Source organism: Rhinolophus sinicus, chromosome 4, assembly GCF_057876585.1.
Source record: "Rhinolophus sinicus isolate RSI-liver-muscle chromosome 4, RSI-T2T, whole genome shotgun sequence".
In the NCBI taxonomy this organism is placed as follows: Eukaryota; Metazoa; Chordata; class Mammalia; order Chiroptera; family Rhinolophidae; genus Rhinolophus; species Rhinolophus sinicus.
The window spans coordinates 73,166,411-73,193,653 of NC_142504.1; the positions used below are offsets into that span (position 1 = coordinate 73,166,411).

General features: G+C 38.5%; 1 protein-coding gene across 2 annotated transcripts in view; it reads left to right on the top strand.

The window, feature by feature from the left end:
* The window catches only part of LPIN2 (lipin 2), a 72,597-nt gene that overhangs the window by 14,812 nt on the left and 30,542 nt on the right, over window positions 1–27,243 (top strand). For both annotated transcript variants that reach the window (XM_074340263.2, XM_019755761.3), the window contains exons 2-4: window positions 18,644–18,844; window positions 24,884–24,979; window positions 26,103–26,404. In XM_074340263.2, the coding sequence (XP_074196364.2) occupies window positions 18,653–18,844; window positions 24,884–24,979; window positions 26,103–26,404 (590 nt within the window). In that variant the 5' untranslated portion in view covers window positions 18,644–18,652. The remainder of the gene's footprint in view (window positions 1–18,643; window positions 18,845–24,883; window positions 24,980–26,102; window positions 26,405–27,243) is intronic.

Consider the following 27,243-nt stretch of genomic DNA (forward strand, 5'->3'; position numbering starts at 1 on the left):
TTTCAGAGAGAATTCTGTATATTTATATTATTTACAGGAAAATTTAGTAACATAAACAGTGGTAGAAGATACCCAGTCACTCTGTAAGGTGGAGTGTGTGGCCTGGCGCAGTGTGCTTAATACTGAGGAAACCCTCAGTAAACCCTCAGTGGGAGAGTGGAAAAGTTGCCCCTCCCACCTGAGCATATTTGTCGTTACTCCCTGCTACCCCAAATCCTAAAACAGCACTAGATTGAATGGATCCAAAATCAAACACTTTTCCTCCAATCCAGTATGTACAATGTTCACAAAACTGATTACTATGTTTCCCTGAAAATAAGACCTAGCCGGACCATCAGCTCTAATGCGTCTTTTGGAGCAAAAATTAATATAAGACCCAGTATTATTTATATTATATTATATTATATTATATTATATTATATTATATTATACCCGGTCTTATAGAAAAATAAGACTGGGTCTTATATTAATTTTTGTTCCAAAAGACGCATTAGAGTTGATGGTCCGGCTGGGTCTTATTTTCAGGGAAATACGGTATATGAAAGGATCTGAATAAAAATCTTAACTCCTTTGGAAAAATACTTATCTTTTAATATAATTTGTGTTTTACATTTATATCTCAGGTATTAAGTATTCAAAACCAACCAATTTCTACTGAAGAAAAAATTATAGACATCAATCCTAGAGTAAATAATTTTTGCATGTGTTGTATATTCTTATTTTAATTGAAAGTAGAGAAAATAAATTTTTTTACTGCTTTGCTGCTTATTCTAGAAAAATATCTTTTTTGTCTTTTCTATGAAGTCTATTTCATAACCTAGAACCATTGTCTAAGCTCTCTTTCTTAAGGCATTTGAACAAGATTTTTTAAAGGGTAGAAATAACAATATGTTGATCTTATTTTATTAGAGTATTGTTTTAACTCTGTGATTAAATCGTGTTTAGAACTTTTGTACCCATGGTGTACCATGTTACTGTAGCCCACATCTGTGTAGAAAAGGCCTTCATCAGAAATTTGCCTAAATCCCAGGAAAAGATAAAAGGATTGCTGTGTAATCTCTAGAATGTTATTGCATTTTCTGAGATTTACCTGAACACTTGAATGCAACTAGAGAGGCTATCTTTAGTTAGGTCAAGGGGCAATCGCTGAGGTTATAAAAGTCATTTGTCATCTTTCTTTTATATTCTAATAAAGAATGAAGTCATAACCATTATAGATTGATATGCAGTCATAAGATTGAAATTATATTGGAAAAGTGATTCCTTCAGGGGAAGTGAAGCAGGATAGGAGCAGGAAGTACACCCTCCAATTCTCTTCACTCCCTGTGCACTGAAGTTTTTAAGAGGGGACTGGGAATTGATCCACTTCTTGTGGTTATTAGACATAGCTTAATAAGCTGACATTTTGGGGCAACTTGGGGGTTTTAAAAGTACTTGTAATCTAGGGCATTGGGATTCCTCAGAGTTCCTCAGTGATCCTGGTGGCAGCCAAGGAGGGTGATTCCCAAGGACGTTGATTCCCAACTCTATGATCACTGGAACCCCTGCTGAGCTTTCAATGTAGATACAGATTTCCCAGAAAGATTGAATCAGAACTGAAGGGGATCATGGAGTCCAGGAATTGTTTTGTTTTTATAACTAAATTACAGACTTTATTTACATATTTTCCGCTGAAGTCCTTTTCTGTTTCAGGATCCATTGCAGAATTCCACCTCACATTTAGTTGTCATATCAGTGTAGTCTTCCAATCAGTGACACTTCCTCAGTCTTTCCTTGTCTTTCATGACCTTAATAACACTTTTGATGAATACTTGTCATTTATTTTGTTGAATTTCCCCTAATTTGAGTTTGTCTAATGTTGTCTCCTAGTTAGATGGAGGTCATGTGATGTGCTCTTTTCAGTGAATCATATCGGGGTCCCTGCTGTTGTTGCATCGTATTACTGGTGAGGTTTCCCTAAGTCACTTGATGCAGGTGGTGACTGTGGATTTCTCTAAAGTTATTTTTCCTTTTGTAATAAATATATATCTTGGGAAAGATACTTTTAGAATATGCAGATTTCCTATTTCTCCTCAAATTTTCATCTATTTTTTAACATTTTTAACATAATTGCCTGCCACAGTTATTACTGTGGTGTTCTAACAGTGGTTTTCTATTTTCCTTATTCTTATTAATTGGAATTCACCTTTTAAAAGAAAGCTGTCCTTTCTCCCTACTTAATATTAATTTATACCAGTGTGGACTTGTGAATATTTTAGTCTGTAAGTTACCATTATTTTGTTGCTCACATTGTTCTAGCATTAGCCATTGGGAGCTCTGTCACGTTCCCTTAACATGCTCCTATTCTTTTGATTTTGAGCACTTTACTACTTTGTGGCACTATTAGATGCTCCAGCATCATGTATTTTCCTGCCCCCAGTGCTGGGATAAACCACTTCTCCAAGGAGCCCTGGGTCTTTTCGTTGGAGAATGGTATTTAGAAACCAAGATCTGGCTTGTTAGGTGTGCTTGTTGTTTCTAGAGTATCCTTGATTCTAGATCTTCTTAGCAAAGACAGCCCAGATATTAAATACATGTTCTAGCCCAGGCATAAGGACGTCTGTATTTGTGCATCTGTCCAATTCCAGTTCAATACCACAGGGTTCATTTAAGCCTTACCTATAGGAAATTGTATTTTGGGGTTGTTCCCAGGTTCTTATGCTTACTCAGACTTGGGGAACTATGGCTTTTGGATATATATGTTAGGTACACTGTGGACCCAAAGGCAAAGGCTCTTGTGTCTTTGTTAAGTACTTATCATTGGTGAACTGTTTCTTTCTTAGTGAGTTATCATCATTTTCCATACTTGAGTTAGTCTCCATTTCTTTTTCTTACACTGAAAAGAATTTTTATATCACTCTTAGCCCTTGTAACTGTGAGGGAACGCAACCTCCTAGGAGAAAAATGCCCGTATTTCTTGCAGTGGAGTGGAAACTGGTCCAGTTTCATTGCCAGCATTCTTACAAAAATTTGTGAAGAGAAAGTGAGCACACTTTAGAGAATGTTCAATGGTTTGAATGCACAGGGAGGCCATGTATATATTAATATACACAAAACCCATTCAAACAAGTGACAGACGTCACAGAATTTCACTAAATCCAAATTTATTTTAATCTTTGAATAATCTTTTTGATAAGGGCATCTGCATTCTTTTTTCTAATGTGTAGCTTTCTTTCTAAAGCAGGTACTTTGTGTATCAGACTTCTTGATAATAAACCCTTCAGTCTTGGGTTGTTGAGGGTGCTTGGTTTGTGAACTTTAGGCCTGCATGTGCTTGTTAAGTTAGCAGCTGCTAAATTAAAGTGCAGTGATCTTCAAATCCCGGTGGGGTAATTCATTTGGTTTGTTCCCACCTAAACTTAACCAGGTAATATGCAGGTTGAGGGACTTTCAACTGGGAATTAACACAATTGGTACAAATTTTAAAATTTCAACTTAATTTATCTGTGATATTAACTGACAGAATGAGAGGAAGAAGAGTGAAGTTTTAACATATCTTTCCTAGACCTCCAAACTACAGGAATATGTTCATTTGTTCCTAGTTTCATGGATATAATTTCGACTGTGGAATAAGCATAATGTCAGTTCCTGACTTCTAGGTCAGTGAGTAAATAGAACTTCAGGTAAAGTCAGAATGTTTCAAAGGAAATTATAGACTACCAATGTGTGGACTAATGTGATAGTCATCACTGAAAATACTACAGATGGTTTCCATAGAAACCTGCTAGGATTGTGTGCCTTTTATGTGTGAAAGTGAGCCAGTTGGTCAAATTTCCTGTTTTATTTTAAGTTGCTTATGGTTACCAATGATCACCACCAATATAGGTTAGCCCCCCAATTCTCTTATCCTAGAAAGCTTAGGATGAGAACATGTTCCTTAAAACATAATTATGATCATCATGTAATCACATCTTTAAGGCTTCTCATAATAAAGAGCTTAACATTTTTCATGTATGATTGCATGTGGAAGAATCATCATGGCCTTCTCAGTGTACTTATGAAATTTCTACATATACATAGCCCTGAAAACGACATAAATTTAGCATTCCTGTTTCGGGGAGCTTGTGGTCCCAAGATACAGTAAAAAGAGACTGAACATAGGAGACATACCTGAGCTTTTGTCTACGCCTGTCACTATGTAATAGTTTCACTTCAGGTACTTTGCTTATCTTCTCTGAGCCTCATAGTTTTCTTGCTAGTACAATGCATGTAACTTAAAAAAAAAAAAATCGCTAACAGGTTTTATTTGTCATGATGAAAAGTCTGAATTTTAAACAGATTCTTGGACTGGGGGCTCATATCCATCAGTTCAGTCAACTTTAGCGCCTGTCTCATCCCCAGTAGCTTTTCCAGAACTGCTGCCTTCACCATGAAGCTCCATGAGTTTTCCCAATTCAAACTTGGGCTTCTTCAGCACTTTGACTTTTCTAACAAAGGCATCATAGAGTGGATAAATACATTGGTAAGCCTTTTCTATGTCTTTTCCAATGCTGTTTGGAATCCATTTATTGGCTACTTCTTTCGAGTCATTTGTCTGCATCTCTCGAGTCATGATTTCCATCATCACCGTCTGGATTTGGCAGACCTGTTGATGCTGAGCACAGGAGGTCTCCTTAATCTGATAGTTTCATTTTTTAGTAAAACCAACAGAATAAATGAAGCAAATAACCGCCGATAGTCTTGACATCAACATGGGCTGCCATTTTTGACCATGGAGCACATTTTGTCCCAGGTAAGCTCCATACCCGCAAAATTAGGAAATTAGGCAGGCAGTTTTTGCCCTGAACATCTCAGTAATTAGCTTAAATTTTTCTAAATGCAGATTCATCATTCTGCAAATCAGCTAGGCTCATTTCAAAAACACAACCCTAGAGACCATCAGATGTGATTTTGCTTCCTTGAATTCTTTTTTTTTTTTTTTAATGTCTTTTTTGGTAACTTTTTCATGTCCTTTTATTTATTTATTTATTTATTTGTTTTTTAACTTTTTATTGGGGAAGGGGAACAGGACTTTATTGGGGAACACTGTACTTCCAGGCCTTTTTTTTTTTTTTCCAGGTCAAGTTGTCCTTTCAATCTCAGTTGTGGAGGGTGCTGTTCAGCTTCAAGTTGTTGTTCTTTCAGTCTTGGTTGTGGAGGGCACAGCTCAGCTCCAGGTCCAGTTGCCGTTGCTAGTTGCAGGGGGCACAGCCCACCATCCCTTGCGGGAGTTGAACCGGCAACCTTGTGGTTGAGAGCCTGCGCTCCAACCAACTGAGTCATCCGTGAGGCAGCTCAGCTCAAGGTGCTGTGTTCAACCTTAGTTGCAGGGGGCAGAGCCCACCATCCCTTGTGGGACTCGAGGAGTTGAACCAGCAACCTTGTGGTTGAGAGCCCACTGGCCCATGTGGGAATCCAACCGGCAGCCTTCGGAGTTAGGAGCATGGAGCTCTAACCACCTGAGCCACCGGGCTGGCCCTGCTTCCTTGAATTCTTGTGATTAGTATTTTCCCAGTATTTCTTATATTGAACATAGTTGGTGCATTCATATCACACCAGTCTTAGAAAGAGTCAACCACTTTCTTCTTGGCTCCCTTTTTGCCACCTTTAATAAGGTGCTTGTTCTTTCCAACTGCCATGGTGCTGCTCCGAGAGCCAAAAGGAAATCATGTAACACTTATCTCACCTAATTGTGGGGTTAAAAGAGATGAGGTATGTAAAATGGCATTTGGAAGGGATAAGTGTTAGTGCCCTCTCCTCTTTTTTTTCTCCGTCACTTCCCCATGGCTAACACCAAGAGGAATACTGAGTAAAACATCTGAATTGTAGCTTAGGTTATATGTGTTTTGTCAAAGATATCCATAGTTTAAAATGTTAACGATGTAATTGAAGAGTTTGAATTTTCACCAGTGTAAGTGAATGCAACTCCCACATATGAAAATTCAAATGTGTGAAACAGTTAAATTATCACCACTTTGTAAAATAATTTAAGGAAGGATTATTTTAATAGCAGACTCCTCTGAGTGTACCGAAGATATTTCAAAAACAATAGCTGCAAGGTCAACCTTGCAAAAATACATCTAAGCAATCCCATTCCTAAGTATTTATCCAAATGAAATGAAATTTTGTTCACACAGAAACCTGTACACAAATGTTTTTAGTACCTTTAACATTTGTAATTCCCCCATTTATAATCTGGAAACAAACTAGGTGTCTTTCAACTGGCAGATGGATAAACAGACTTTGGTACATCCATACAATGGGCTACTACTTAACAAGCAAGGAACAAACAAACTACTGATACCTGCAACAATATGGATTAATCTCAAATACATTATGCTAAATGAAAGAAGCCATATTTAGAAAGTTAGAAACTGTGTGGCTCTATTTATATAACATTCTGGAAGAGGCAAAACTAAGGGACAGAAAACAGATCAGTAGTTGGCCAGGGATGGGGGAAAAGGATTGACCACAAAAGGTCATAGGGGTGTTTTGGGGGGTAGGGGGTTGATCTAGTTCTGTATCTTGATTATGATTAATGTACGTGATTGTATGGTTAAAACTGTATACTACCAAAGGGCTAGTTTTACTGTATGTAAAGTATGCCTTAATTTTTTTTTTTTACAAAAACAGTATTTTGAATAGTTCAAGGTGTAGTTATTTGAAATCTTAACTTCATTTCGTAGCTGAGTTGGCATGAATTTTTAGCTAGAAGTTTTATATGATGATAGGTATAACCATTACACAAAGGTTGACTAGGTAATAGCTTAGTATCTTCCATGATTAATTATAAACAGAATCTTAACCTCATTACATTTTTTAATGATTTTATTTTTGTGTTTATTTCTAGTCTCTAGTCAGGTTAAATATTCCCTGTAACATTTATGGTCTGTCACTTCAAGTACGTTAGAACTGGGCATATTATAGCTGTGACAGGAAAAGATATCAGAAAGCTTTGTTAAAAGGCGTTATTCTGAAAATTGGGAAATGAAGGAAAAAACAGTGGCAAGAAATGCAGTGATGAGAACCGTTAAATTTTACAGAGCTCTGATAGTTTGACACAAGTTTGGTTATGGGACTAATGTGGGGGTTGAGGAAAGTTGTTGGGGCCCACTTTTCGTAGTGTGCTGCTTGCCACTTTAGGATTTACTCAAGGAACACATTATGTGCAGTGAAATCTAAAGATATGTATAAAATTGAACATTCAGTTTTCCTTGTTCTGCACCAGTTCTACTGTTGAAAAAAGTGAATATTCCAATACATTTGCTGAGCATTAGGAAATTGAAACTATTGCTGCCTGCCATTTATCCTGAAGGCTGTGTCCTATAGAATTATAACATTGGGCATTTTCATGTAAGTAGACCGATTAGTAGGAAATGATAACATAAGTTTGTTCTCTTTCACTCTCTGTTTTCTGTAATTCTCTTTGGTCATGGTGTGATCGTTATCTCAGCCGATTTCCTTGCACTGACTTTGCCTGACGGACCAGCAGTCTCTCTTCTGCCACAGGTCGCTGTGGGCTGCTCAGTGTTCTGAGCAATCTGCACAGATGTCACTTGTTCTCACAGCGATATTTTTAGATTTACCCATCTGAGGTGGGTGTCATTTTAATTGTCACTCACATAGACTAGATTTATTCAAGTTTTTTGTATGAGGTCTTCACCCGCATCCGGTGAAAAGCATTGGTTTCTGAATATCTATCTGAGCATTGCTTTTGGAACACTGGGTTGGCCTCCACTGTTGGCATTTTTTTAAATGTGTGGTGCTATGTGTGTGTGTGTGTGTGTGTGTCTGTATGTCTGTGTGTCTGTGTCTGTGTGTGTGTCTGTGTACATAAATATATCTTCATTTACCTCTTGAATGTCTCTTATTCAGGTTGCAATACAAAACATTGTATATATTCCTCCTCCTTTTTGCTGATTCTGTTCACCAGATCTTACATCATCCATTTGTTAATTCATACATTCATTTATCCAAAAATACTCATTAAGAACCTCCTGTTGCAGAGCACTGTGCCAGGCAGGCTATGGGGAAACAGTGAAGCATACAACACTTCTCCTTTCTTTGTCAGAACTCAGAGTTTGGAGGTGGGATAAACAAATTATTGCAGTGCAGTGAGTGCTTACATTCTGTGGTAGGGAAGGGGCAGGGTCGTAGGTGCGTACAGCCACAAACCCCTTTTTTACCACCTCTGCTTTCTCTTCACCATTCAGCCCACGCTTCCTCACCCCATCGCTTTCTGATCTTCTCTTCCATTGTGCTGTGTTGTGTTCACAATCTGTTTGCACATACTTTATTCCCATCTCCTCCTCATCTAGGAAGCCTAAAACAGCCTTGTTCCTCTTATAAAATATTAGATTAACGGTCAATAATAGTTGATGGATTGAAAAGAAAGCTAGTGTTGGATTTTGAAGAATTGTCCTGAAAATTATTGGGCCGGTGACTGGGGTGGAGGGTGGGGAATTGGTAGTGTTTGAAGATAAAATAGGTGACACTTACAGTCTCTCTTTAGTTATACCTGCTGAAAAACTGAAGCAAATAGTTGAGTAAAACTTTGGGCCACCACTTGGGAAAGAACGTATGTTGCTGTAGTAAATGTATTATTTTGCTGTAGCAAAATGTGTTATTTGAACCTTACTCAGCCCAAGGTAATTAATTGTTCATCTATTTTGTAGATAGTGAGTGTGGTAAAATCATAGAGAAGTGAGAGCCCAGTGAGCAGAAATCTGTGCTTCCAAACTTCCTGAAAGAAAATATGTTGTGACAGATTTGAAATCTGAATTTACCAATTTACCAGCCTTGACAGATAAGCTTAAATAAGGCCAACCTCAGATCCTCTCATTAAAACAAAACAAAAACAAACAAACAAAAAGGTGAGTTCAGTAGAAGGCTTTCACTGGGTTACATTTGGGGTATTTTCTTGCTAATTTTCCCAAGGTGTTTCTTCGGGCAGTGGGAGGTCATAGAGGGCTCTCAAGTCAGAATCAGTATCAGCGTGTCTTTATTTAAATGTTCTTTGTTGGCAGACATCTGAAATGGACTCTGAACATGCTGAGCAATCAAAGAAACTTACAGCCGTTCATCATTCAGAGAGATGATGAGAGGACATGGGCTGGGGCTGCTTAGCATCTGGGTGTCTTGAACTAGTGGGCCTTCTGGATCACCACTCAGGTGGCTCAGCCCTGCTGGTTTCTGGTTACTTTTACATACTTCAGGAATCTCTATTTGGACTAGTATGGGTCAGATATCTCCCCGCCCCAGTAGCCAGCTGATGCCACGGCCTGTGTCCCATATTACTGACACAGCTACTGGGGTTTATTTACCCCTGTATTTAGGGGTCTCAGAGAGGAGATCACTGTGGTCCGGGGAGCGCAATTAATAATAGCCTCTGAACTAGCCATTGCAGCATGTATCTATTCAAATTCCAAAGCAGGAATATTGGGTCAGAAAATTTCCTCCTCTTAGTTAAGTATCCCAAAGGTTGATGTTGAGTAGGTTGTAATTAGGGAAGAGACCCCTAGCCCTAGGAAAGCTCTTTCCAGACCAGAATTTTTATGAATGAGTTTTTGACAGAACCACTGCCAACCCTAGAATTTGTCTTATAAAATAATCAGGTCTGCTATTTGTTCATTAAAATGTATAAAATTCAAGGTCTGTTAAGTTTGGATTAGATGTCGAGATAATAGATATGCCGTAGAGGCTGGGATACATACTTCAGCCCATAACAACTTGGTTTTCTCAAGCTTAATCAGGATTAGGATGATAAAGTTGGGCATTAGAGACTGGAGATAGTACTCTGACCTAAATGTCCTTCAGAATCATGGATAACAGATCATTAAGACTCCACTTCTAGTTTTTTATGTCTGGATTGAGGCTCTACATTCTTTTTTTTTTTTTTTTTTTGGCTCTACATTCTTAACCACCAAAACTTGATGGTCCAAGGACTACTCTGAGAAATACTGTCCTACAGTGTGGTCCTTGCCAGTTTTCTTCACTTAACACGGAAAAAGAGAGGTTGGTTAGACATAGAGCAGTCCCTGACTGTGCTTTCAAACAGTAGAGGTGACGGAGTGGCTCTTCTTTAAAAAGACAGCTCCTAATCTACAGGGAATCGACCAGAACCCCAAAGCCTGCAAAGCATACCTCATCCTGGCTAAGTCTCAGTCTCTCAGGAAAGACTTTTCTGAGGCCAGATACCAGCTCAGAAGGATTTCCAGAATTCCTGCATATCTTCTCTGAAGAAAGCTACAGGAGAGCACCCAAAGCTTTACACTTCCTTGTAGTCCGTTTTAGGACAGACTGATTTTGGAAGTAGCAAGAATAGGCATGGAATTTTATTAGTCTCTCACTTTTACGTGGAGCTATGCTTCCCAAACTTGGCTCATCTCCATAATCAATTATTAAACTTTTAAAAAGACCCAAGGAAATTTGCATTTTAAAAACTGTTCAGGATGATTTTCATATATACAAAATTTTGAACTAATGGAATAATTAATATTCTTGAAATTCAACCTTGACAGGAAGTTCCCCACCAAATCTGCCCTTTTAATTTCCATATCTAAGTTGCTTTGTTCATTCATTCAGCAATATTTACTGAATTCCAACTACCGTGTGTCTCCGAAAAATAAGAACCAGAAAATAAGCCCTACCATGATTTTTCAGGATGACATCCCCTGATCGTAAGCCCTAATGCGTCTTGTGGAGCCAAACTTATGTAAGACCCGGTCTTATTTTCAGGGAAACACGGTATGTGCCAGATGTATTTCTAGCTCTGTCAAAAAATTGTGGCATGATTCCAACCAACAGCATCTGCCTTGGGTTGGTCATCAGGTCTTACTGATTCTCAGTCCCATCTGTACCTCTTCTGCCTTTACAGCTGTGTCATCTCTTGCTTGAAATGGTTATAGTAGCTTCTGATGTGGTCTCTGCTTTCAGCCTCCTCTTCTCCAGTTCGTCCTCCCTACTCCCAAGTCATGTCGCTTCCCTGACCAAAACCGATTGCTGGCCCGTTGCGCATGGGATACACTTGAGGCATGGGTCCAAGGCCTTGCATTATAACACAGCTTTGCCTCAAACTCAGCGTACTTTTTCCATGTGCTCTTCTCTCTGCCTATGACTGCCCACTGGAACCTCCTTTTCTTGGCCTAATAGATCCCTCACATACATTTATGCCGCTAGAACAAGTATTTTCTGTTCCAGAAGCCTTCTTTGACTCTCATGCAGCCTTTTTTCTTCCTTTCTCGCTGGTCTTCCTAAAAGTCACCAAAATAACATTACCACAGGCATTATGTAAGTTGAGATAGTATTTGTGTCTCTTTCTTGTTATATCCAGGGACCTCTGAGAGAAGGAGGCAAGATTTTATTTATTTATATTATAAGGACTTACTGTGGTACCTGGCATGAGGCAGGTACTTAGTTTTGTTTGATTATATGAAAATAAATCCTGTCAGACACAGGCCAGTATAACAGACATTTTGATAGGTGGGTTACAAATTCTCCATTGTGTGCTTTGAAGGAATTACACTGTCTTATGTGACTGTTTCTAAATTAAATCTGGAGAGGTATTACATTGAAGGGCCTTTCCTGGCTAAGGCTTTTAACAGACTTTTCCACGGTGACAGAAAGGCTGTCTGGAGAACTTCGTGTATTCAGGAAGTTTGCCCAAAGACACTGGGTTTTGGGCTACACATTCTGTAGATGGGGACTAAATGGTCCTAGAAATGAAGGAGCGCCCTGTTCTATACTGTGGGGCAAAAAGAGACCTGCCATGTTCTTGAGCAGATATTTGGGGCAGTACATTTTAGGTGTGCAGCTGTCAGCATTTCCTCAAGGACTTAAGAGTCAAGGTGATCAAATGGGACTTAATGAGCCATCTACTTTGTGGAGCTCCTGGGGTTGGGGGCCAGCTCCCTCATTGAGGACAAGGGCTGTTCCTGTGCTGCTGGTCCCTGTTTCTTATTTTATAAAGCAAATATTAAGCCCAGCTAAAATAAAATAAGAAAAGTTAAACAAGTTAGCACTCTGCTATGATGTGGGAAAAAAAAAAACTGAGTGGTACAAAGTAAGGCATTTAACTGAATGTAGGTGGCCAAGAGTGCTTCTCCAGGAAGGCTGGATTCTTTGTCAGGCTTAGTTAGCATTGGCCGTGCAGGCGCTGCTTGCTGCTCCTCCAAAGGCCGCACCTGTTTTGTATGGTCCTCCATTCCATGTGTCTAGCTAAGCGGTAACATCCTCTAGGTCATTGTGATCCCCACGCTGTCTGCTGGGCACACAGTAAGTGCTGTAGGAAATGGGGCGTACTTTCAGCCCCTACCTTCCCTGACCAGGGAGAAGCTTGCAGCAGGTACTCCTGTGTGTGTGTGCGCGCGCGTGTGTGCGCCATTGCTGCCCTTTATCACCCACTTTCAAGGAAGCAAAGTTCTCAGCCAGGCTGAGTGGTACCCTCCTCTTGCAGACTCGGGGATCCTTGGAGAACTATAGGGACTTAAGTACAACTTGAGTTCAGCCCTCAAGATCACTTGTCCTCAGGGACACCAGCTGACCTTGAGAATCTGCTGATTGAAGCCATGGTGGGAAGTAGGAGGGGCGTTGGGACCCTGAGGCACAGTGGAGCTGGGTTCTAGTGAATAGTGGTAGAAAGTAAACACCTCTTGTCTCAGTCTAAATGAGATGAATAATGTCTGCCTTGCGTAACCTAAATTCTCCTGTAGAAGATCAAATGAGGTATATTTGAGAAAGTTCTTGAAAAATATTAAATGCTACTCAAACACGTAAGGTAAGCTTTGCGGCCTGGAGGAGTTTGGTCCAGGAGCATAGGTATAAGCTGGAATGTGTATGAGGTAACAGTGTTCTGGTGTTTGTTTTCTGAAGTATCTAGAAGTTTCTCTTCCCTCATAGCACATTCCTCGTGTCTGTGAGCAGAAGGTTAGATGGAATGTTGAGGGCAAGTTCTTGGATAAAAGCTGTTCATCTCTGTCCACAAGCCCTAATCATTTGTGATCTCCCGGGAAGTCTGCTTCCTAACATTGAACCTTGGGTCTAGCGGAAGGGTTACTACTCAACGGTAACTCTCATAGCAGTGTGTGGAGACTTGGAGGGTGGGTACGACTATTTTGGACTCTCTCGAATCATAATATTAATGTGGCCAGGTAGCATTAAATGAAAATAATATTCCAGTTGCTAAAAGCAGCACATTTTCAGCAAGAAATACGGAGGCTTTGTCAATACTTTTATCGTCATTGCTTAGAGTATTACTGTCACTTAGTGATGCAGGTAAGGACACAGGGTCTAGAATCAGACTTGAGTTTGAATTTTTGTTTTACCACTTAGTGTGGACACCTTGGACACTTGTGAACCTCCTTTTCCTCATATATTAATAAATGGGAATACTGATACCAAACTCACGGGTAGTTAGGAAGATTACATGAGATAATGTTCAGGTTGACTTAGCACTTGACACATGATGGACGACTAACAATTGTGCTTGTCAGTAGTCATACTGCTAGCTAGTAATACTGATAGAGAATAGATATATGAAGGTAAACTTAAAACTTAGGAAACAGATTTTGACATGTATAAAAAAGCGGTTTAGAATGTATCCATTTTGTATCAATAACAATTTAGAAACTATTTTGTATTGACAACAATTTAGAAACCATAATATTTTAATAGCTACCTATATCTTTATAGTTACTCTTTTCCTCAACGAAAGTTACTTTTGATTGAACACATCACCTTTAATTTGGGGCAGTTTTTGTAGGAGGGAGAGCTGAACCTATGTACTGATACATTCCATTTATAAATCTTTACCACATCATGGTGATTTACTTTTTGTTTCTCTGATGCTCAGGAAAGGTTGCTAAGCAAATCTTTAAACTTTTGGTAAATAATTGAGTCTTGAAAGCTAACACTAGTCTGTGTTTAAAGTATTTGGTAAGAAGAATCTAAAATCTGATAATGTGTGTGCACCATTGAATTCTATACATGAAAGACTATCTGGTCTATCGAATTTTATGCATGAAAAGGCCATTTGGCCTCTAATAAGTATTTCAATTGATTACTATCTACTGATTCTTTCCATTTTTAGTTTATTGATCAGTAATAGCCTCCTTGGGGGCTCCCAACCTTTAACCCAGCCCACAGGGCCTGTATCTGGAGCTAAACACAGAATGTACGTTGTGTACCTTGTGTATCAGTCAGGCCTGTCTGTGCTGTGGCGTCTAGTTTTGCATCTCCCATTTAAAGAAAGACATAGACAGTCCTCTAGTTTTCATGAAAGTGAAAGTCAACAGTCATTTCAAATATTTTAAAGAATAAGAATGCTTAGCCCAGAATAGATGAGACCTAGTTGTGGTTGTACAATAAACTCTGGTGTGTAGTAGTGTCACTTAGAAGAGAGTGGTACATATCAGTGTGATTCCTAGAGGACATAATAACTAGGGCTGTCTGATACTGGTGTGAACTTCCTGGTGAAAGGAGTGTCTTTCTGTCAACTGGAAGTGTTCCAAAATTGAAAAGCAGTGTAGCATATGATGTTTAAAATACTTGTCTTAGTCAGCTCAGGCTGCTGTGGCAAAATACCACAGACTGCGTGGTTCAAATAACAGGCATTTGTTTCCCTCAGTTTTGGAGTCTGGGAAGTCCCAGATCAAGGTACTGGCAGATTCACTTCCTTTGAGGGCAGTTGGCTTGTAGACAACTACTTTCTCACTGTGTCCTCACATGGTGGGGGGAGAGAGAGCGCGAGGCCTGGTGCCTTCCTGTCCTTCTAAAGGCATTGATCGCATTGTGGGGGCCCCACCTTCATGACCTCATCTAAACCTCATTACCTCCCAGAGACCGCCACATCCAGAGTTAGTGCTTCAACATATGAATTTGGGTTTTGGGGGGAGTACATTCAGTTCATAACAATGCTTAATCTTTCTAAGCCTCAATTTTATTATCTTTAAAAATAGAAATAATACCTATAGTGTTGTCTCAAGATGATAATGCATATATAAGCTTAAGAATTTGGTACATAGTAAGCTCTCAGAAGATAGTAGTTGCTGCTACTGTGATGATTGTTTACACATTTCAGAAGTGTGCTAGAAGCATTTTTGCTATTTGTTGAAAGACAGGGCTGGATAAATTCTTCGAGTTCTAAGAATCAGTAAATGTATTTTTATGTTTTATTTTGTGCTTGTCAGCATGAAGATAGGGCTGCTGCTCTATGAACATCCTTCCGTGCCATGGTGCTTTTTCTGTGTGCGTATCTCTATGCGTATGTCAGTCTAGTCTGCATTCTGATTATGTGTTCTATCTTGGCTTTTTCTCTGAGTTTTTATCTTTCTGCATCTTTCTCCCTTGGTCTGTTTCACTCTACATCCTTGAATTCATTTTCCCAGCCCTTCTACCTTTTTCCTCATCAGTTACTATAAAATACGATGAATCGTTTACAATGTATATTATTTCACTATATTTTAAATTTTTTGTTTTATCTCAAAAGCAGGTGTCTTTGGGGGGTTGTTTTCCCTCCATGTGACTGGGTTACCTAATCATCTATCTTTTCTGCCCCTGCTCAGAGTCCTGCTTTCCCAGGTTCTGACCAGGACAGGCTGGTGTCAGGGGCCTTTGTTCTCACTGAGCTTAATTATGGCTAGTGCTGGACTGGGTGTATAGGAATAACGTTTTATGGTGCTAGACTCTGCTTAAAGAGGAAGCTGTTTAATGGATCACATGTACAGCGGCTAACTGCTTTCCCCCCAAACATAACCATGGGGAACCCCTTCCCCCAGCCTGGTTGAGGTGCCTTTCCTGGCAGAGTTGTGTCCCTCATTCCCAGGGTGTAGAAAAAGTTAAGGCACCAGCCCTCCCTTTACTTTGGTTTTCCCAAACTTTGTAACATTACGGGATTGTTTTATATCTGCTATTAGAAAGTCATTTGACAGACTGTATTTTTCTACATTTAGCAACCGGCATTTACACAGTAGACTTTCTTGCATAACAGCACATCCCTTCGCCATGGTAATTAAGATCATCTTGAATAGATGTAGTTCTTTACACTTAATTATGGATTCTATGCTCTAGTTGATGTAAGTTTATTACACATTTAGTTTATAAGATTGTTTATGGCTGGAGGTAGGTGCATAAAAGTTACCATTTCTCATTTTCTTTTAAGAAAAGGCATATGCAACTAGTTATGAATTGTTAAAATTTGTAACAAAACTCATTTTAAAATTGCCAACAATAGTCAAGCAATAATACATAGAATTGCCTATTTGGGTGCTGTTTGGTTAACGTACTTACTGGGAAAAGAAAAAAGCATGTCGTAAACATATATTACTTGTAGACTATGAAAACGCTGATGGACTGTTCTAGGTTGCTAAAAAATACTTCTGGCAAAAGAGAGTGAAAAAATGAAATACACAAGACAAAACTTTATTTCACTTGTGTTTTTGGAAACATGCTTAACTTAAAAATTGTACATTGTGACCCCAGAAATAAGGAACAAGCAAGATGTTTATTCCCTTTTCCTCTAAATGAGTTGTAGTGCTTTTTTATGAAACAAGATTTAATGAAATACTCATATGGTGAATTGGCACATGAAAAGATATTCAACAAGTTTGCAAAATGTTACCATTGAAGGAAACTGGTAAACAATACGTGGGATCTCTTTGCGTATTTCTTACAACTACATGCATGTGAATCTACAGTTATCTCAAAAAGATTAATTTTTAAAAATGTAATGAGATGTAATATGAATATTCTGATGAAACACTATTTCCTCCCCACACGTGCTTCTAATTTTTGTAGTCTCATTTGTTGATGGTTCATTTGATCATTCCTTAATTAATTCAAGAAATAATTATTAAGCCCTTGATATATGCTTAATTTGGTCTTACTATTGAGTTCAAATCAATTATTCTTAAACCAAAGTCATCACCAACTTGTAACTGTTTTAGAATTTACCACATAGGGGACACCACCTTAGCTGGTTATTTAGTAGTAAGTTCTGCAGCTAGTTTGCATCACACAAAGCTAGCTCTTCTGTAGATGCCTTAGTGCTTTGATAACATTAGCTTTAAAATATTCAGAAAATTTTCCAGGGTAAAATTACTGTGGCTGTGCTTCATGGTATAAAACTGATGGGCCTTGATTACACATTCATCTGTGTACAAGAGCAGAAAAAATGTTTGAGTGGGATCCAGGCACTGCCAATGGGAGCTCGCTCACCTGTAAAGAGTGGGGTGACTTTCTGTACAAGTAGATGTCCTGATAGGCCCCTAAATTTTCCCGAGGGATAACATTATTTCTCCCAAGTCAGCTTTGGACTTGATTTGATAGCACAGAATGTGATCTCTGGGAACTTTTCTGAGTGTGTAATTTTGAGCTCAAGGCACCTCAAAAGCTGGGATTAGAGAGATAATTGTGTGTATGATGAATAACCTGGAGAATAATCTGTCAGTTCTCTGGTTTGGTGAAAGTTGGCCTCTTAGCCAGAGCTGTGGCGGGTCTCTTGTTTGGTCTGCACCCCTCCCATCCCCAGGAGAATGACTTTTGCTAAATTGTGCTTTGACATAGTACTAGGAATAGTAAGGGTGTCAGTGTGTAATGAAGGAAATGTGGTACTCAACTGGAAATGAAATTTGACAAACTTAGGGCTAATGGGGGGCTACTTTTTCTCATTAGTGGAAGAGTTGATGAGGGGACCAAGGAGACTCCCCTACTGCCCCTCATAGCATAACAAGTGGTGGACACCCTGTCTTTTGGTCCGATTGAGCCAGTTCTAACTGTAGCCACAGCCGGTGTGGGTACAGAGACAAAGCGTTCCCTGTCAGCCCTGTAGCCCTACTCAGGTGCACTTACCTCCTTATTTGAATCTTTCTGGAGAATCCTTTATAGCCTGGTGATCCTTATTTGAATAGTGAATTGTGGTTTAGGAACAAGATTAAAACCCTTTTCTGTGCTTTGAACTTTGTGGAACATGCATCTATGTTTCAATGACTTATGCTGAAACATTGAGGGGCATGTTCCCTAAAAATAATGTTATAAATAGGTTAGACCCAGTCTAGCTCCCTAGAGTTTATTTAATGTAGCGTCTGTCTGAACCATTTTAATATTCTATTAGTAATAGTCCCATAGAAAACCCAGCTCTCACTTACTCATCTCTCACCAGGTTTCTCCTGGGATGGTCTTTGGTCATTTTCTTTCTGCTTGGCGGCTGTGGTCTGAGTGGTCCAGTAGTCACGAGTTCCCACAAGAGTCTTGGCCAGGAGGGCATTGGTGGTGGTCTGGGTTCTTTGGGAGTTCTATGCAGGTTTTGATCTTTGGGGGAAGATTTCTAATGGCAACTGGCACGATCCTTAATGATGAGAAAGGAAAGGTAACTTTTGCATGCCTCATACCCCGGCTTGGAAAGCTTCTCAGATAGAAAGGAGTCTCGTATTCTTCATGCATGGAACCATGTAGAAACAGTGGTAGCATGAGACTAATGGGTTCAAAATCATCACAGTTACTAATAATGGTACATGATCTGATGTACAAATGAGCAATGCAGTTTTAGTCACTTTGGTTTTTTCTTTGTCATTGTCATTAGATCTTCAAATTTAGTGTTAACATTGCATCTAATTTTTGTCTTGTCTTTTAGTCTCAAACCATGAATTATATGGGACAGCTGGCCGGGCAGGTGATTGTCACTGTGAAGGAGCTCTACAAGGGCATTAACCAAGCCACCCTGTCTGGGTGCATCGATGTCATTGTGGTCCGGCAGCAGGATGGCACCTATCAGTGTTCGCCTTTTCACGTTCGGTTTGGGAAGCTGGGAGTCCTGAGATCCAAAGAGAAGGTGGTGAGTGCAGATTGAAAAGTGAGATGGTGGCAATGAGTAAATTGTTACTGTGAGCTCTCTGGGCCTTTTATTTATTTTAAACCTGTATGATGTTAAAGACAATGGTATGAGAAGTCAGCCTTTGTGTATTGCTTTCTTTTTTTCTTTCTTTTTTTTTTTTTGCCTTCCCCCCTCCTCCCTCTAGCTGTAGAGGGCACAGCTCACTGGCCAATGTGGGAATTGAACCAGCGACCTCCGTGTTAGGAACACAGCGCTCCAACCACCTGAGCCGCCTGGCTGCCCCATGTATTACTTTTTGAAGTTGCCTCTAAATTAAAAAAGCTCTCCTAAAGGAAGTCTTTCCAAGGGAAAAAAAGGCTGAAAATTATTTTGATAATTCTATATGTTGCGTTTCAGAAGAACGAAACAGAGAAACTAGAGTTGTAAATGGGATGTTACGTTTATTTAAAAAAACTTCCTTTGCCTTATATAGCATTTACCTTCAAAATATTTAGGGTAATGCCTTCATAACAACTCTATTCCATTCTGAGTAGAATAGACTGGGAATAGACTGAAGTAATCAAGAATATCTTACATTTGTTTAAACAAAATTAATGCCAGATTTGTTTGTTTTGACAAAGCTATAAAATCTTATGTGTAATCTAAATTGTGTTGATATCAGGACTTGTCTCCAAATCTAACTGAAACATGGCTCTCCAGTGGAACAGATTCTGTTAACACCTAGAAAAACAACCATGTCATAGGCTGGTTGGTTTTTATTTATTTTTAGGGAAGATGCATTTAAAAAGAAGGTATTTGTGTTGGGTTTCCTTTTTCCTGCAGTCTCTTACCTTCAGGTTACGGAGCACCTGCACGGCTTGTCAGTACATCTGATGTCAATCAAGCCAGAAAATTAAGCTGGTAATAAAACTTTGTAGGTACATAGTAGCATTTCCCTTTCTACTCTTGCCCCATAGTATCTACCTAAACAATATAGGAAGATTTTCAGGATTTTTAAAGCACAAGGAAAGAACCACACCATTTTCTGGAACAGAATTGTTAGAGGACCACTGGCATATAAGGTGAAAATATCTATTTTCAGATTTTGACTATTTCACATAACTGATCATATTTTTTAAAATAGAAATTTCCCTATATTTTAATTAAACGTAGGTTATTTTGAGAGTGAAAGGAAAGATTTATCGCTTTCACAAACTAGATATTTTCCCCACCCAAAGAAACATCTCATTTTTCTAGGTGTTAACAAAATCTTCCCCTGGAGAGCCATATTTCAGGGGACAGGATTTGTGTGGCCTGGCCTCTATTAATACAGAGTCACCCTTTGGAAACCAAAAGCAGTTGCAGTTTATTTAGTGACTTTGAAACTTTCCATTGCAAAACAATGTTTAGCCACAGTTAGCTCCTCTGGAATTTTTCTTCCTTTCCGGTAGTTCTTTCAGACTGTATCTGCTTTGGGACAATCAACAGCAAACTGTTTTTGCACTGAGACTTCCCATGAGCTGTGCAAGGATCTATTTGTAAAACAGCTTTTAAGGCATTATTTATTTGTTTTTGCTGTGATCTGGGTTTTTTAATGAGATTAGATAAGTCTTCTGGCCTTTCAAAATAGAACTGATGAATATATAAGCATTTGTGTACCTGCAAATGGGGCAGATAAGATACCTCTTTCTGCATGCTGTATGCGTCTAATTAAGAAAGGAATCGTTTCTATAAACTGTTATGCAAATCATTGTATTAAATATCTTGTCAAACCCTTGAATTTTAATAGAAGTCTATCCATGAGACACAGGAAAAGGAAATTTCTTTCCCACTTTTCCCTTGGTATCCCAGAAACCCAAAAGATAAGTTTGGGAAGGAATTTGGCTGTTGGACCAAAACACAGCTTTCCAGTGACAGTAAAACTGAAACCATGTCTGCCTTGGTATACTCTGGCAATCTGGATTAAGTATTTGTTATATTTTAGGTCAGTTTCGATTATTGAAAGCAATTCATTTCATTTTAAACTACAACCCCAATTTTCAAAATGGTAACAACTATGAAGTGAACTTGAAATCACGATCAAACCTCTGATTAAAGAGATGCAGTATAATAATTTTCCCATTGCCATTGGCATGTTCTTGTTTGATAGAACACCAATACTCCCACTGTTTCACAAAGCAGGAGTTTACTTTCAGAAGGTAAACCTGTACTTGATATTTTTAAATATTAATTTTGTTGATTTAACACAAAACTGATCCTTTGATTACTTATCATAGTTAAATAAACTAGTGTATTAGACACGACAGTTTCCATTGTGGATGACAAAAATCCACCTCATACTAGCTTAAGCAAAAAAGAAATTGATTGCCTTGCATTAACTAAAGTCCAGGGGCATTTGAATTAATCAGGGCTTTATTTAGAATCTCTGAAGATGTTATCAGAACTCTCTCCCCCACCTCTCAGCTCTGCTTCCCTTTGTGTATGTTCTTTTTAAAATAAGATAGCCACCAATACCTCTAGGTTTACTTCCCATTAACTCAGCAACCCCAGTAGAAAGAGAGCTTCTCTTTCCTACAGTGTTTAGTCTCCCTGTCATACATGGATCACATATATCTTGGGGACCAATCACTATAGCTGGGGTGGATATATTTATTAGCCTGGTTTGGACAGCAGCCCCACCTCCACTCTCTGAAGCCACACTGAAATACATAGATGGTCTGAAATAGAGGACAACTAGATCCTCGCAGCACACCAGAGATATTCTTACCGAAAGAATGGCATGCTAAAACAAGTGTCTGCTACAGCCAGTATTTCTCAAAAGTAAATCAGTTCTATTTCAACATCTCAGTCATATATATTGAACAAGATTACAGCGTAGGAGATAGGAACATACGGAAATGAGTGGTGTTTTAGAAACCAGTTTACTAGAAGTGGTACATCAAAATGAATGTCCTCTTTAAAATAATCACCTTGGGAAGCATTTATTCCAATTTGGTGCCATCTCACAAAATATTTTAAATATTTTTTCCTTTGTTACTAAAAGAGCTTATGGCATATTCTTTTAAGTATCCTCAATGTTGGCACAATTTGATGTTAGATTTAATTTTTGGAAAGAACCAAACTCCATGTAAAGTCAAATCAAGAAACTAAAGTAAGTTAGTCATATTCAGAAATGTCATATTTACCCCTAAAAGTAAGGGCTATAAAGGAAAGGGTTAATTTTTCTAAGATGGTTTAAAAATAGTTGAATTTGCATCCTGAAGAAGTATTATTTCATTTTCCCAGCTATATTGGATAAATGGATAACCTCCAAAGATGAAAATTTTGAGGGATGGTATTAATTTGAATTTGTTAATATATTTTTTAGAAGTTTGTACTTATTCAGTAAAATTGTTTCTTTAAAAAAATCTTATGTTTTTATTAAACATAAAATAACTTTAAAATTTCATTTATATAGTTTAATTTAAAGAATTTATACAACAAATCAACAAATGATTATTTTATATGTCCAACTTCTAGTTGGATACATTTAGTTAAATGTTTTATTTAAGTCATTCTGAGAAACCTGAAATTTGGCATTATGGAGCAAATTTAGTTTTTCCCTACTCCCTTGCTAATTAGTCTAGAAAAAAATATGTATTTTTTCACTGTTTCAGTTCTCACATAACTTTTTCAGTTACAAAAGTCTTCCTATGATTGTAGAAGAAGCTGCTATTGTAGCCGCTTTAGAAATCTTAGATGACTTTAGATGCTTACGTGACTTCAACCACTTTATCATGAAAAAATATTTTAAACTTATCTGTAAGTATATTTTTCCTTAGCTCAGGAGTTTGTTGCAGTACTTTGTTTTAGAAGAGTTAGATTTCATGTCATACCCAGGGTTTTTTTCCCCAGTGAATATTCACAGTAATATAAAACATTAAGAAGTCTAGCTGGAAGATGAGTTAGGGTTAATGTTTATCCTGTGGAAACTATTTTATGCAGCCCTTTTAAAAAAATAAAAGAAAAATGAGTTCTTATGTAAACTAATTTTATTAACATTTCTTAAATTACATAGGTTTTAATAGGATTTTAAAACTTGTTTTGTATTTAATTCTTAGTTGCCTTTTTCCCATTTTCTTTTATAATGTTATCCTTTCTTTTACAGCTTTATTGTTTTATAATTACCACACAATAAGTTACACATATTTAAAGGATATAATTTGATGTTTAACATATGTATGCATCCATGAAACCAGCTCCACAGTCAAGATACAGAACATTTAGTTGTCCGTCTTATTCTCCTCTAACCTTTGACAGTTCCTCAGTCTTTGTTGTTGTTGTTTTATGACATTGACATATATATATATATATACATACATACATACATATATATAGTGGGTTTTTTTTAACTCTTTTTTTTTTTTTTTTTTAAAGATTTTATTGGGGAAGGGGAACAGCACTTTGATTGGGGAACAGTGTGTACTTCCAGGATTTTTTTCCAAGTCAAATTGTTGTCCTTTCAATCTAAGTTGTGGAGGGTGCCGTTCAGCTTCAGGTTGTTGTCCTTTCAGTCTTAGTTGTGGAGGGCGCAGCTCAACTCCAGGTCCAGTTGCCGTTGCTAGTTGCAGGAGGCGCAGCCCACCATCCCTTGCGGGAGTTGAGGAATCGAACCGGCAACCTTGTGGTTGAGAGCCCACTGGCCCATGTGGGAATCAAACCAGCAGCCTTCGGAGTTAGGAGTACGGAGCTCCAACCACCTGAGCCACCCGGCCGGCCCCTATTTTAACTTCTTAATTTTAAATTTACAGACAAGTTGCAAATGTAGTTTAAATGTTTCCTTAAATCCTTCACCCAGCCTCTTCACCTAATGTTAACATTTTACGTGACCATAGTGCAGTTATCAGCACCAGGAAGTTAACACTGGTATAATACTCTTAACTAAAAGACGTTATTCAGATTTCACCAGTTTTTCCCCTACTGTCCTGTCTCTGTTCCAGGATTGTATCCAAGATCCCACGTTGCTTTTGTCCTGTATTCTCTAACAGTTCTCAGTCTTTCGTTATGACCTTGACTTTTGAAGAGGACGGAACAGTTACGTAGGCTGTCCCTCAGTTTGAATTTGTGTGATGTTTTCTCATTTTGTCAAGAATAACACAGTGATGGCGTGCCCTTCTCAGCATCATCTCAGGAGGCTCATCATATTGCTGTGTCTCATTCCTAGTGATGTTAACTTTGATTACTTGTTTAGTGGTGTCTTCCAGGTTGCTTTTTACTGTAAATGTACTTGTGGGAAGAAACATTGAGACTGCAAATATCCTAGTTCTCATTGTACTTCCATCCATGAATTTTAGCAAACATCGCTGAATTTTGCCTGCAGCATTTATTACTGTGGTATTTGCCAAGTGGTGATTTTCTGTTTCCATCCTTTCTACTACATTTATTCTGTTGAAATTCTACTGCATTGAAGAGCTATCCTCTCTTGTTTACTTAATCATTCAGTTTTATTTAGATAAGTGTGGATTCATAGATTTTACTTTTACTCTATGGGTTACAATTCATTATTATCATTATTAGTTGCTCAAATTGTCCCAGATTTGGCGATTGGTAGCTCCTTCAAGTTGAGTTCTTTTGAAATGCTCCCATCATTTTTTGAGCACTATTTTACTTTCTGGCACCATAAGCTGTTCCAGAAGAATCTATTTTCCCTGCCTCAGTCCTGGAATTAATTATTTTATTTTTCCAAGGAGCCCCTGTTCCTTTTATCGGCGAGTCGTATCTAGAAACAAAGAATCAGGTCACTAGGGTCTCATTACTAACAGAGGTATCATTATATGTTATAAAAATAGATGATAAAACATTTTCTTTCATTCCCTGGTAACCATCCCCCACCCCACCCCACCAAGGTCTGTTTGTTTTTTTTAGGGCTGGGATGTGGGGCAGGTAGCTGTGTTTCTCTGGGGCTGTCACTCTAGGAACCTCAGTACTAAGTTTGGCTCGAGAACCCAGAATTTAGGCTTAAGTTTTACGTGAAATCAAAGACTCTTAGTACTAAATCACACTCTGTTTCTCCCCTTTTAGATTGATATAGAAATCAATGGAGATGCAGTGGATCTTCACATGAAATTGGGTGACAATGGAGAAGCTTTCTTTGTGGAAGAGACTGAAGAGGAATTTGTAAGTCCTAATTGGTTACCTTCACTTCACACATTGTATTCAGGACTCTGGTGCATGTCACAAAACAAATACTCAGTTTTCATAGATAGTTGTACAGATGATTGTTGCTGGTTAGAAAAGCTTAGTTTTAGTTTGAAGAATTAAGCTGTCAGAAGGGAGCTGGAGGAATGAGGAACTTTTCTCCACGCCAGGTTTCAGGGTTTCAGCATACGGAGAGAATGCAAAAGTCCTTTTGTATTTGCTCCTTTTTGTAAGGAAAGACACATCTTTTTTCTCTAACTTTAATGAGCTTTCCTTTCTGTTACAGTTTACACCTTGATTTGAATTGAGTTTTGCCTACGTAATCAAGGTGTATCTCTTCAAGCTGTGTGTGTGTTTATACACATGACCTTTGAACTTGGAAAACATGTTTACCGTTTTGATTTGGGACATTACATCCCTAACCTTGAATAGTCACATGAATTGGTTTATTATAGTCTCAAAGGATTTGCATTAATTGGCCTATATCTTTTATAAATGATTATTACAGTTTGGCTTCTTTCAGCAAGAGAGCACTAATTTCATTTGTTACACAGTATTCTCTCTGTTAGAAAAGCCTTCCTCCACCCTCAATTAATTTGGCAAACACAAGCATCAACCACTCTGAATTTTACCATAATTCCTCATTTCACTTCCTGGTCCTGCTGCCCTTTGTCTGATGGGGTGTTCCTGGTCCTTGCCTTCTGCTTTGTCCTGTTCTTATTGTTCTTGGTAAGTTCTTGACAGAGTGCTTTTTAACACCTCCTGGGAATGCTGCTATTGCTTTGAACTTCTCTTTATAGAATTTAATTGGCTCTGCTTTAATTATACTAGCTTTCATGTGTTCCATGCTGACTTGACATAATGGTTCCTCCAAATGTATTCAGTTACGTTGATCAGAATGAGCTAACATTGAGCTATGTGCAACAGAGTAAAGACCTACTTAGAGCACAGCGGGCAGTGCCCTAGTTCAGTGTGACTTTCTTACTTTTAGGGACTATGTATTCTTTCTACCACAGTGGAAATTAGATATGCAAAGTATTATTATTTTGATCACTGTCCAGTTTGCCATGGACAACTTTGCTTTCTCCATGTTCTCTTTAAGGAAAAACTTCCCGCTTACCTTGCCACTTCACCAATTCCTACTGAAGATCAGTTCTTTAAAGATATTGACTCCCTTTTGGTGAAATCAGGTGGAAATGAAAGACCATCTCAGAGTTCCGACATCTCACAAATCTTGGAAACAGAGACAGTGTTCACTCCAAGTTCTGTGAAAAAGAAAAAACGAAGGAGAAAAAAATGCAAACTGGACAGTAAGAAGGAAGACCAGGCTGCTTCCCCTGCTGCAGAAGACACCGTGGATGTGGACCTGAGCTCTGACGATGACAAGGGGGTCCATTCAGCAAGGTAGGGCTCTAGGTGTGGGAGGACCCTGCAGGTGCCAGGCATCCATGCGTCTATGCGTGCTGTGGCCAGAGCGCAGGGAAAGTAGAAGCTGTGGCATTTCTGTTTTTTGTTGTTGTTGTTGTTGCAACTCTACAGAATTTGCCATCAGACATCCTGCTTTAATGCTAACATATCATTCAAAACAGACTCGCAATGTGTCCTTTCATCCAGTAATTTTCCAAAAGCCAAATAAATTGTCTCAAGAGAGATCTGAACTAGTGACTTGCCCCTGGGTGAGCAGATACACATCAGGAGTATTTTCCAACCCAGGGTCTTGTACTCAGTATCTCACCTATTCCTGAGAAGTTGTAGAATTGCTTTGAGTTGATTGTGAAAACATCCTAGTAAGTTGAAGAGGAAAGGAAGTTTTTGTTTTTTGTTTTTGTTTTTAAGTGAGAACTCTTGATCACTCTTTATTTACCAGCTTAGTAGAAGAGCTCAAAGTAGATACCAGTTTTCAAGTCAGAACTGTCTGGGTTTTAAAGGTAACAATTTGGGGTAGGACATACATCTTTTCATTCAAGATTAGATTTTTAGAAGAAAATCTTCCACCTGTTCCACTCAGTGGTTGCCTTGGCACTGGAAGGATTATAGGTGTCAGTGAGGTACTTCTCTTCATTGGTGACCTTTGGACAAGAAGCTGCTGCTCACAAGTAATCCTGAATTTCTAAACCCTTTATTTGAATTGGTATGGGGAGATGATGGCATTATGACATGTATGCTGGTCCACTTGTATGTCTTCACCTCAGCTGCTGAAAAGAGAGGTCATGCCCTCCTTCCTGGGAAAATTAGTGCTATTA